This window comes from Diceros bicornis, chromosome 38 (genome assembly GCF_020826845.1).
Source record: "Diceros bicornis minor isolate mBicDic1 chromosome 38, mDicBic1.mat.cur, whole genome shotgun sequence".
Lineage (NCBI taxonomy): Eukaryota > Metazoa > Chordata > Mammalia > Perissodactyla > Rhinocerotidae > Diceros > Diceros bicornis.
In genome coordinates, this window is record NC_080777.1 from 29,095,766 (window position 1) to 29,107,936 (window position 12,171).

The window sequence follows — 12,171 nt, forward strand, 5'->3', positions numbered from 1 at the left end:
GAGTCCAAGGGCATCCCCGCTGAGGCAGGAACTCAGAGCCTGGGGTCCACGGCCTCTCGCACCGCCGCTTTCGCTGTCTGCGGGAGGAAGACGCGGGAGGCGGCGGCGGGCGGAGACGGCGGCGGGGGGAGCGCTGAGGCGGGCCGGGCGGGCGCCGCAGTGGTTTCGGCGTCTCCTCGCGGCGTCTCCCGCGGCCGGCCGGGCTGCGCCGAGTGGGCCCTCCACCCCTGCCGGGCGCGCTCGGCCTCCGCCCACCGCCCGGCGGCCACCGGCCGAGGGTCCCGGCTCCGTGGGAGGGAGGGCGGGCGGGGGTGGCGATGGCGGGGGCATTTTCCACAACGTGACTGTGAGAGCCTCCTCCTCTCACATTCCGGGCCCTTCCAGCCCCCGCCCTCGCCGCCCGTGTGACTGAGGGGAGACAAAGGGGAGGCGGCCGCGCCACGCGCGCGCTCGCGGGCGGACGGACAGACGGGCGGACACACGGACCGACGCGGCGCCGCCCCATTCCTATGCCCGCCGCGCCGACGGCTGCGCTCGGTGTCCGCCCGGGGGGCCCCGCCCCGGCCGCGAGGGTCCGCGCCGGCCCGTCCCCCGCCGGCCGCGCCATGTGAAGGGTCGCGCCCGGACCCCGAGGACCGCCGGGAAAGATGGAGGATGCCGCGGAGGCGCGGGACCTGCGGAGGACGTTCATCGTGCCGGCCATCAAGCCCTTCGACCACTACGACTTCTCCCGGGCCAAGGTGGCCTGCAACCTGGCCTGGCTGGTGGCCAAGGCCTTCGGGACCGGTGAGTGGGCCCCCCACGAGCGTGGTCGCGGGGTCGGGGGAGGAGGGATGGATTCGGCGGGTCTGGTCCGGACCCGGTGCCGTTCAGCGGGCGGCGGTGCTGGCCGGGTGCTTTCATCGGACGGCACGAGTGTGGTTGCTGCTGTTTTCGGGGGCGGCTCTGTCGTGTGGGGTGGTGTGGATTCGTGATTTTCCTCTTTGTGCTGCGCGCGTTCCCCTTGGGCACGGCTGTGATGACACCGCCCTGACGCTTGGGTGGTTTCTTCATTATGTATGGGAAGGAGGCGGACGGCACCCAGTGGGATGTCCGTTCTGACGTTGGTGATGCTGCGATCGGGCTCCCGGGCTGGAGGGTGGCCTGGTCGAGGTGCCGAATCGGTTTCAGTGTCATCCTTCAAGCCTGGATCCTCCTCCCTACGCATTCACGCGCTGTTAGACTGGTTACTCGAAACCCCATCTAGCTGGCTGGCTGTAGGGTGCTGTTTTCATTTTGTGTTATCAGCCAGACGTATTCCTTTTTCAAACGTACTTCGACTTCCTCAATTTAGAGAAACAAAAACTCCCCACTGTGGATTTTTTTTTTTTGGATACAAGAGTGTTTTGAGGGCATGTGCTGTTGACACTATTGTATAGTGCAGCAGCGATCCACCACTCCCCCTGCTACCCAGGCTTTGCAGAATAACAGGAAAAGGGCCTCCGGTTGTAATTCCTTAACTGTTGCTTCAGGAGCCCGTGTTGTGGAACGTCCCCAAAATTAGGGAGCATTTCACTTGAAGAGGCTCCTGTAAGGTGGTTCGTCGGTAACTTGCAGAGTCGTTTTGTAAAATTTCTGTGCCCCAGTTAACAAATTTTGGATATATAAGATGTTTGTTGAAAAGCTTCTTGGTATTTACAGATTTTTCTCTAGATGTTAAATATAGGGTTTTTTGGAGGAGGGAGGATGGCTTATTTCCAGTTTTAGGACAGTGAAAATAGGTGGGTAAATGGTTTTATTTATGACTGCTTGAACATACACAACTGAGTGTTTTCGGGACGGCACCTTTTAGTTGACTAGCAAATGCATTTAAGTGTTTGGAAAATTAGTGGAATTTTGAGGGAAACTTCACATTAGGGTGATTTTAAGTTTATGACAGGTTTCGTTTTATTTGAATTGTCATGCTCTGATACTGAAGTACAAAGATGTTAAAGGTTTTAAAACTGGCATTAGGAGTAAATATAATAAAAAAGTCATTTTGAAATAATTTTAAGGATTTCTTTGGAACAAAATGTGCAGAGTTGCACAGAGGAAGAAGCACAAAGTGTTAGTGTGTTTTTATTTTCTGGAACCGCTGATAGCAGTGGGAATAATAGACGTATTTTGGTTTTAACTTAAGCAGCATGCTGAAGCTCATATCTGTTTGGAGGAGAAATGAAAGCTGTTTAAATATTTAGGAAAAATGGAAAAAGAGAAATTTATATAGTGACCTACGTAGACAAGCAGTGTGTACACAATGGAAGTAAGAGGGAATGGCAGAAATACTTTCTTTCCTTCTGAAACTGGAAGGATCCTTATAGTACAGATGTCAGAATCTTGCCCTGGATTCACAAGGCTACTCACCAGACAATGGCCTACTTGCTGGATATCTGTCAGGCCAGTTTCCTGGATTCTGGACCAGGGAGGAATACACATTGGACACACTTGAGGAAGGGAGGAGGTGAAAGGAATCTGATCCCAGTGGAGTCTGTCATGTGCCAGGCACTGTGTTAGATGCTGTCATTGGGTTGTACTTTGAGGAGTCACAGCAAGGCTGTGAGGTGGTGGTGTGTTCCCCATTTAAAAAAACTGAGGATGCCAGTGCACAGAGAGGATGAACAGCTTTCCTCCTATCACACTTTATTGAGAGCAGAGATGAGTTTTGATGTGACTGCCTGACACCTAAGGGTATGGCATTGCTGGAGACAGGGCACACCTCTTATGTCCAAGTACTGTACATCTGTGCTTTGTTTATTACTACAGCAACCCTCCAGATAGATACTGTTCTCATCTTATAGGTGAGGGAGCAGGCTCAGGGAGATGAATTTGCTTAAGATTAAACATTTGGCAAGTGGTGGATTCTGCATGCCAGCTCGCCTTTCTGACTCTGAAGTCTTTGCTCTTTACACCACTCTGCAGCGTAGTCTTTTTATCTGCAAAAATGTGCACATAGTACATGGTAAAAGTCTTTTTCTTTTCCTTTTTCTTTGAAGAGTGGGCAGATCTTAACATACTCTCAGATGATTTAGATGAATATTGTTGTTACTTACCTACATTTGCCTTGGCAGCAGTTGGAATGGATAAAAACATCATGTTCAAAATGTGAAAAACAAGTTGAGAAGACTTTAAGAGAGTGACTTCGTAACAAGAAATCAATACATTATTAAGAATATTATGTTTGTACGTTCTGTTTATTCTTTAATTACTAGTCTTTCAAAGTATAAATTTATATGGAGTGAATGGAAAAGAAATAAGATTTCATTTCTTTTGATGTAAGTATTCTTCATTTGCTGCAGACACTGTTATCAATGTTAATAGACAACATATTTCAAAGGTATTACCTAATGGTATTCAGTTAATCATTCAAAAAATTAGCCCAATTTTAAATCACAATTTACTAAAATCACTTTAATGATGACATGTAGAGTCTTCAGGCACTGATTTAGTCTTTTTCCGTCAGAAGCTTTCTAACTTTTGACATATTAAAAAGTGGTCACTTTTAGAACTATATGTTGGTAAAGATTTAAAATGAAAGCTTGAAATCAATTGTGGGCATAGAATGAAGTTATTGAACCACAAAAAAGTAAGTAAACCACTAGCATTGTAGTACCTAGAAAGTAGATGGAGTATTTGCTTAATTTGAAGTCTTATGTCACGAGCTTTGAATCATATTCTTTTTTTTTTTTTTCTTGTGAGGGAGATCAGCCCTGAGCTAACATCCGTGCTAATCCTCCTCTTTTTGCTGAGGAAGACGGGCTCTGAGCTAACATCCACTGCCAGCCCTCCTCCTTTTTTTCCCCAAAGCCCCAGTAGATGGTTGTATGTCATAGTTGCACATTCTTTTTGTTGCTGTATGTGGGATGCGGCCTCAGCATGGCCGGAGAAGCGGTGCATCGGTGCGCGCCCGGAATCCGAACCCGGGCCGCCAGTAGCGGAGCGCGCGCACTTAACCGCTAAGCCACGGGGCCGGCCCTGAATCATATTCTTCTCTTTACACTAAAAATATTCCAGATAGCCCAAATCTTAATAGTTTATTTTGTGGAAGAATGCAGATACAGTTTTGATCAGATGAAGAATAAGTTTGTTTAGATGAATTTCACACAGTTAAACAGATACTCTGATTACTTTAAGCAAATTGCAAAAGAAGAAGAAATTAAACTATTCGTGCTGTCTCTACTGTCTTTGAACAGCTTGACCCATTTTAGCAGTGATATTACTGAGTTTGCTTTAAATGTTCTCCTCCCTTACATCCTTTGGGGAAAATGGTAGGTGCACAACCTCTTATGACTCTCTTCCTTACTAAATTCTTGAATTTAGAGTTCTTAATGTGGAATTTAAGGCTCATTTTCTAGTGTCAGTCTATTATTTCAGCTTTATCAACTATCATTCTCCCTTTTATACCATTTAGTTTAGTAATATAAAATTGTTTGCTGTTGTAAATATACCTTGTTACATTTCATCATATATCCCAACACATTTTGTTGTCACAGTCCTACATAAACTGTAACTCTTGTGCATATATGAAGATTGTGATGGCAGTGGGTAGCATTGTGTTTAAGAGAGACTTAACAGCAGAGAGGGCAGTTTGGGAAGTTATTGCAGGAGTCCAGGCAAGAGATCATGAGGGCTTGAAGGTTGGAAATGATGATAAAGCTGCTAATATTTATTGAGTACTTACTGTGTGTCAAGTGCTTTACATGTATTATCTCATTTTAATCCTCATGACCACCTAAAGAGTGGAAACTATTAATCATACCAGTTGTACTGATGAGGAAAATGGGGCCCAGAGGTTTAAGAACTCATCCAAAGCCACCCAGCTTACAGAGCTGGGACCTGGGGAATCTGATTTCCGTCTCTGCTCTTAACCACTATGCTATAGGTGTAGAAGCCAAATTAGTGGAAAAGAGGCAGAAAATACAAAAAATGTTGCAGAGATTTAATCCCTAGTATTTCTTGTTTTTTTCTTTGTGAGGAGATCAGCCCTGTGCTAACATCTGCCAATCCTCCTCTTTTTTTGCTGAGGAAGACTGACCGTGGGCTAACATCTGTGCCCGTCTTCCTCCACTTTATTTGGGATGCCGCCACAGCATGGCTTGACAAGCAGTGTGTCCCTGCACGCCCGGGATCCGAACCGGCAAACCCCGGGCCGCCAGAGTGCAGTGCGCGCACTTAACTGCTTGCGCCACCGGGCCGGCCCCAATCCCTGGTATTTCTAAAGACTGAATTTGGGGTGCATGGGGAGTGGTTTAAATAAAAAGGTAATACATGAGAGGATGAGGTCACCTGAGGTTTTAAGGATGAGGTTACCTGAGCTTTTGAAATTTAGTGACTGGGAGGATGAATTGTGATGCCATTGGCAGGGAGAGAGAAAGACACAAGTTGGAATCAGAAGTCAGCTTTGTTTTTGGAAACTTTGAACTTGATATGTTGGCCAAATATCTGAGAAATTTAGTGAAGTAGGTAGCTATACATGTAGGTATGGAATATGATTGAGAACTTGAGGCTAGAAATAATTTGGGAACCTTCTGTGAATAGCAGTGTAATTGAAGTTGGAAGCAGATGAGATCGTAGAGGGAGAGAAGAAATTTGAGACAGAATCTAGGGTAGTGAACACTTAGAATGGTTTTGTGGGTGGGGGAGCACTGAGGAAAAGAGGCAGAAATAGAGCAATCAGGGAGTTAGGAAGAGAATTAAGAAAGTATAATAATACTGAGGCCCTGGAAGGAGAAAGTTTCAAGGGGGGTGGTCTTATTAGCAGTGGCAAATGCTACAGGTTTTTAAACCATGCCTTTCTTCTAAGAGTTTGTGCTCTAGTAGGAGAGATAGAATAAATGAATAACTATAGTTTAGTTGAGGAAATATATGAGCCATGTAACTGGAACAGTGACATGCGGAGAGAGGGCGGGGTAGGAGACAGGGGAGAGAGGTCACTTTCAGCCTCTTGATCTATGAAGGAAGGCCTCTGAAGTGGAGGTGGTAGTTAGACTAGACCCTGAAGGGAGTCAGGCTTGTATTGTAGATGGAGGAAGTGGTTTGTGTGCAGGCATGGAGTTGTGAAACCCAGGTAGTGTTAGTGAAACAGCATAGACCAGTTGGATTGGAGGAGGTTTATGTAATGAAGTAGTGGGAGATCCAGCTTGAAAGGTAAATTGGGACAGAATTGTTTGAAGGGCCAGGTTAGGGAATTTGGTATTTATTTAGTAGATAAGTAAATTATCTTAAGCATATTGGATTTAAAAAATATATATAACTAATTTATTGAACACATACTTTGTGCTAAGTACAATTTTGAACATTTTACATGTATTATTTCTTTTATTCTGAGAATGACCCTATTTTAAGTAGGTAGTATTTTATTTCTTCTTCTACAACTCTAAAGCAGGGTTTCCCAATCACAGAACTATTGGCTGGGTAATTCTTTGTTGTGGGAGGCTGTCCTATGCATTGTAGGATTTTAGCAGCATCCCTGGACTCTACCCACTAGATGACAGTAGTATTACCCACCCCTGCTTCCACCCCACTTGTGACAAGCAAAAATGTCTCCAGATATTGCCAGATGTCTCCTGGGGGGCAAAATGACTCCAGCTGAGAACCACCGCTGTAAAGATTATAAGATACACTCAATTTAAAAAAGTCTTTTGTACATTAAAGTACAAATTAATTAGGCATTCTGATTTCACAAATATTCACATGGAAAATAAGAATTTAGGAAATATGATAGTTTGCCATTTTTATAAATGAGGAAACAGGTTTAGAGGGGTTAAATAACTTGCCCTTGATCATCCAGCTTGAAGGGGTGGAACCAAGCCTTTATGATACTAAAATTTGTGTTTTAACTTCTATGCTTTATATTTTCCTATAGTTCACTACAATTTTATAGCATAGTACTGGGAGTGAAGGTATAAAGTGTCAAACCTTTCAAGTGTAAGTCTTAAAATTTTTTTTGCAGAATTTTAAAGTATATTTAATTTTTCTTGAACAAACCCATTTATATTTGATTAGTACAGAAATAGGAAATATATTTAGCATTGGTCTGTCATTTCAGGGCCTTCCCCTGTGCCCCCTGTGGATCTAGTTTTCCCTGTGTACTAGTTTATGGATGTTTTCTAATGGTAAATTATAAAGAATGATATTTAAATTAAATATTACACATTGATTAGTAGTGACAAGCTTGATGCTTTAGCTGAGGTAATTGTTTTCATTGATCACATTTAGCACTTTTTCCACCGTCTTGCATAGTTTTTCCTTTTCTTTTTAAACATTGACTTTTCGTCAACATAACATTTTAGATTAAAGGCCTCCATAGTAGTATCTTTCCAGATCTCCCTCTACCACTCACTCCCTTTTTGGAGGGGCATTTTCCTAAAGACTCTTTGTCGCAGTTTCCCTGCTTGCTGAAGAGTCATGACAATAAGTATCTTTATACTGCTTTGAGTTCTTTAGAAGAAAACACAAATTGCAAAGTGTTGGAATTTATCAGTTTCAAATTTAGACTGCCTTTAGGTATTCTCTTTGCCATTGTGGAATGGGATTATATTTCTTATAATAATTTCAAAGAATTCTTTTTGTTAAAAATATTTTTTACTACAAACTAGCAAAGATAGAACAGGCTGGGAATACAGCAGTAGAGAATTGCGCTCTGCACTATTATGCCTAGTAATGTTTATGCCGTACGTGTATCCTATCGTCTTGAGGTAAAGAGATGGAATTTCATTTAACTGGAAGAAGTGTTCATCTCCCCACTCCATCTTTCACAAACACAGGTTCCTGGTCTGTGCATGATCTTAAAAGATTGTTTTGACCTTTGTTCCCCTGTTCCCACCCCTGTCCTTCACGACATTTTCTGTCCCTAAAATGGGAATTGCATGCAAATTTTAAGTACTTTAGACCCTTGGAATAAAGGACATTTGAAATGTTTGAAATACTTTAAAAGACATTTGTCCTCAGGGAAGCCAAGTTTCAAAGTAGAAGGTTTCATTTCTGCTGGCATTTTAATACTACTCTCAAGATTCTCTTTTTCAACTGTCTCCATGTTTTTCCGTTCTCTTTTTGGATGACATTCAAATAAAGAGGTTGCTGACCTTGTAAATTTTTCTCTAATTTATATGTTTTGTAGAATTTATATTGTAACAGATTTTGAAACAGCAGAAATATTCTTTTTTTTAAGCTACTTCAATTTTTTTTTTTACATAGATGCTGGAGGTCTTGATTATAAGTTCTTGAAAATTTACTTTTTGACACTTAAAAATGTTTTTTGAATAGGTGAGACAGGCACAGATTCAAAACTCAAAGGGTAGAAAAGGATAGATCTAGTGAAAAGTTTCCTTCCCACCTGGACCCAGAGCTGCTCCGTTTCTGTTTTAAGCCAGCTGACATCATTGGAAGTCTGATTTTCAAAGGATCTCTTGGTGTACACTTAAAAATGGTTAAAGTGGTAAATCTTGTGTATATTTTACCACAATAAAAAAAAGATCACTCAGAAACAGAGTAGAAAATGTACTGGGGGCGAGGGTACTAAGAGTTATGAAGGAGGAAGACAATTAGGAAGTTACTGTGGTCCAGGTGAGAGAGGATGGCAGCTTGAATTTAGATGGTAGCAATGGATATGGAAAGGAATGGATGGATGTAAAAGATAAGACTTGGTGATTGGACATATGGAAGGAAGGATGAGATTGTGGGAGGTGTTAAGACTGACTCTATTTATTGAGAAAGGGAACAATGGCAGAGGGCCAGGTTGTGTGTGTGAGAGAGAAAGAGAGTGGGAGAGAGTGTTGAGTTTGAGGCATATCTAAAATGGTGGTGTGTACATGAGACCCTTGAAAATTCATATGTGGAGCTCAGGACATCTCAGGGGTGAGAGAGATAGGTGGTAATTAAAATGAAAAGAATGAGTGACTGCCAGTCGCTTTGAAGGAGAGTGAAGAGAGAAGGGGCCCAAGAGAGGAGAGCCAGCAAAGGAGCCAGACATAGAGTAACCAGAGAGGAAGAAAGAAAATCAGGCCAGTATGCCATCTCAAGCCTAGGGAAGAGAACATTGAGGATGAGGCAGTATAAGGTGCAGTTGAGAGAGATTAATAAGCAAGAAGAGGTCTCAGAAAATCTATTGGATTCAGCAACAACGAAGTTATTGATGACTTGGCTGAGAACATATTGAGGAGAATGTGGAGGCAGAACTGTGACTAGAGTGGGTGGGAAGTGAATGGGAGGTTGTATCAGGATACTTGCACTTGTAGTAACAGAAAATCCAACTCAAATTGGCTAGCAATAGAGAGGATTTATTGGCTCATACAACTGAAAAAGTTCTGAGGTAGAATGGGCTTGGGATCTGGTTTGATCAGGGATCCAGCTCCATTTCTCTGTGCTTCCCTTAACTGTGCTCTTCTTCATGTGAGTTTCATTTCTCCAGATGTTTTCTCTCATGGTAGCAAATGGCTGTAGTAGTTCCAGGCCTCACATCCATGTACCACACCATTACATAGCTCTTCCCTAATGGTTGAATGGAGGTTCTGTACTCTCCTCTTGCTTTTTTCTTTCTCTTTAAACCAAGCCATTTGATTATAGAAAATCTCTAATGTATACAATGACAGTAAACCTTCATGTGCTTTTCACCCAACTTCCACAGTCATCAGCTCATGGCCAATCTTGATTAGTCTGTAAACAGGCCCCACACCCCTACCTGGCCAGTTATTTGAAGCAAATCTCATACATTATATCATTTCATTTATAAATATATGTATGTATGTATCTCTAAAAGTCAAGGACTCCCCCCCCCTTTTTTTTTTTGCAGGGAAAGATTTTCTCTAAGCTAACATTTGTTGCCAGTCTTCCTCCCCACCGCCCCCCAACTGTACATAGTTGTGTATAGTTCTGAGTTCTTCTGGTTCTTCTATGTGAGCCGCCGCCACAACGTGGCTACTGACAGACAAATGGTGTAGTTCTGCGCCTGGGAACCGAACTGGGGCTGCCAGAGCGGAGTGTGCTGAACTTAACCACTAGGCCATCAGGGCTGGCTCAGGGACTCCCTTTTTAAACATAGCCGTGGTGCTGCCATCATCACACGACTCCATATCATCAGTATTAAGGTTTCTCTGATTGTCTCAAATCTTTTTGTTTTTTGTCTTTTTTTTGTTTTACAGTTCATTTGTTCCAATCAATACCCAAATGAGGGCCATACTTTGCAATTGGTTGGAATGTCTTTTTATGTTTTTTTAATACATAGGTTCCCCCTCCATCTAATTTTGTTTTCCTTGCAATTTATTTTTTGGAGAAACTGGAGTATTTGTCCTGTAAAGTTTCCCGCGGTCTGGATCTTTGTATGTTGTTTAATAGATTTCTCTTTGTCCCCTGTATTTCTTATATATTGATAGATCTAGCGAATTATATGGATTCAGATTTTTTTTTTCCTACTTCATAGGTCGTGTGTACTTCTACTAGGAGGCACTTAATGTCTAGTTATCTGTCTGTCATGACTTCTTCATTTATTAGCTGGAATACTCCTTTAAAAGAAATTTCTCTTTTTTAAGTATTTGGGAAATTACTTTGGTGAATGGTAACCTCCAAGTATACTACCAGGCAAAGTACCCCAGAGCTCACAGAGCAGAAAGGGATTGGATAAGTTAACAACACTTTTAGGATAGAGTGCAAGGAGGGAGAAAGAGCCACACCCTGAATCCTGCAGTATATGGTGTTCATATATCCGTCTCTTTCTGTTACATTGGTCTTCCCCACTGATGGTGTGGTCACAAGGACCAGAGTTGAGGTTCGAATAAAGAGGCCCACAGTGACGCACAGGCCCGTGATACACACTTGCTGTGTCAGAGAGACATGGGACAGACGTGCCTACCACAGCTGTAGCTTGCCAGTAAGCCTGGTGAATAGCCATGGGTTTTGTGTTCCTTGAGCAGAGGACACGTAGGCCAGAGTGGGTGTCACCAGTGGGTGGCCAAATTAAGGACTCATGAGTATTAAGTGTTCATGTATATTTAGTGTTCGTTGCCTCTTGTTTCTTCAGTCTCATGCATATTTAATATATCATGAATATTTAGTATCTTGTATATTTAGTGTATCATGAATCTTTAGCACCTGCATACCTCATGAATATCAGATATCTTGTTTTTTTCTATCCCTTTCTATGTTTAACATATATATGCCACTAACTTCTTACCTTTATTTAACACATTCTATGAATTCTGTCCATGCCTGACACAAACTTTTTGCTTATTAGTACTTATTTATAATTAAAGTATCTTAAAAGATTTCATGTATGTTTTACAAACTACAAACTTATTCATCTTTTATAATAGAGAATTGAATAGGCTTGGAAGTAGAAGTACATTACACTGACGTACAGGGCAAGAAGGATAAATGCTATGTTCTTTCCCTTTATTGGAAAGAAATTGGACCAAACTGAATGGATTACTGGCCCCCAAGAATCTGAAAGGATGTAAAGAACAGGGAGAAAGAGCATTCTGAACTGAGTGATCAGAATGTGCAAAGGCAAAGGCTTTATAGCAGAAGGGGGCGTGGTTTCCAGGAACTACATGTGGCATAATACAAGGAGATGGGCAGGGCAGGATCATTGCTTTCTTTTAAGTCAGAGGAAGGATTTTAATCCTGAAAGAAGTTGGAAGTCATTGAGAACCCTAGGGTTTGGTGGTGGTGTGTGTGATATGATCAAATTTGCTTATGGGAAATAAGGGAATTCTGGCTGTAGTAGAGAATGGTTTGGAGTGAGGACAAGAGTGAATGTGCGAAGAGAAATTTAGGAGTAAAGGCAGTAATTCAGCTGAAGAGTATTGATAGCCTGGACCTGGGAGACGTGAACTGAGATTGTGAGAAGGGGTGGATTTTATTTGGGGGTTGAGGGAGAGGGAGGCGTTAATGATGACTCCTAGGTTTCTGGCTTGTGCAACTAGATGGATGGTGGGGTAGTTCATTGATGTCGGGAACACTGGAAGATGATCAAATTTGAAGGAAAAGATTGATTTGGGGCATTTTGAGATTTCATAACTTTTTTCAGCATAGTTTTAAACGTGTAAGTATAGTACAAAGAACTCTCAAATACCCTTTGTGTTGATTTGCTCCTTTACTAAAATATATTTTTATCTTATAAAAACAACAGGCCAGTTATATTACAGAATGTCCCTCAATTTG

The 12,171-nt window shown here is 42.4% G+C and overlaps 1 protein-coding gene across 3 annotated transcripts in view; it reads left to right on the forward strand.

The window, feature by feature from the left end:
• Positions 1–305: 305 nt before the first annotated feature.
• CAMSAP2 (calmodulin regulated spectrin associated protein family member 2) overlaps positions 306–12,171 on the forward strand; it is a 116,638-nt gene continuing 104,772 nt past the window's right edge. For all 3 annotated transcript variants that reach the window (XM_058533762.1, XM_058533763.1, XM_058533764.1), the window contains exon 1: positions 306–786. In XM_058533762.1, the coding sequence (XP_058389745.1) occupies positions 648–786 (139 nt within the window). In that variant the 5' untranslated portion in view covers positions 306–647. The remainder of the gene's footprint in view (positions 787–12,171) is intronic.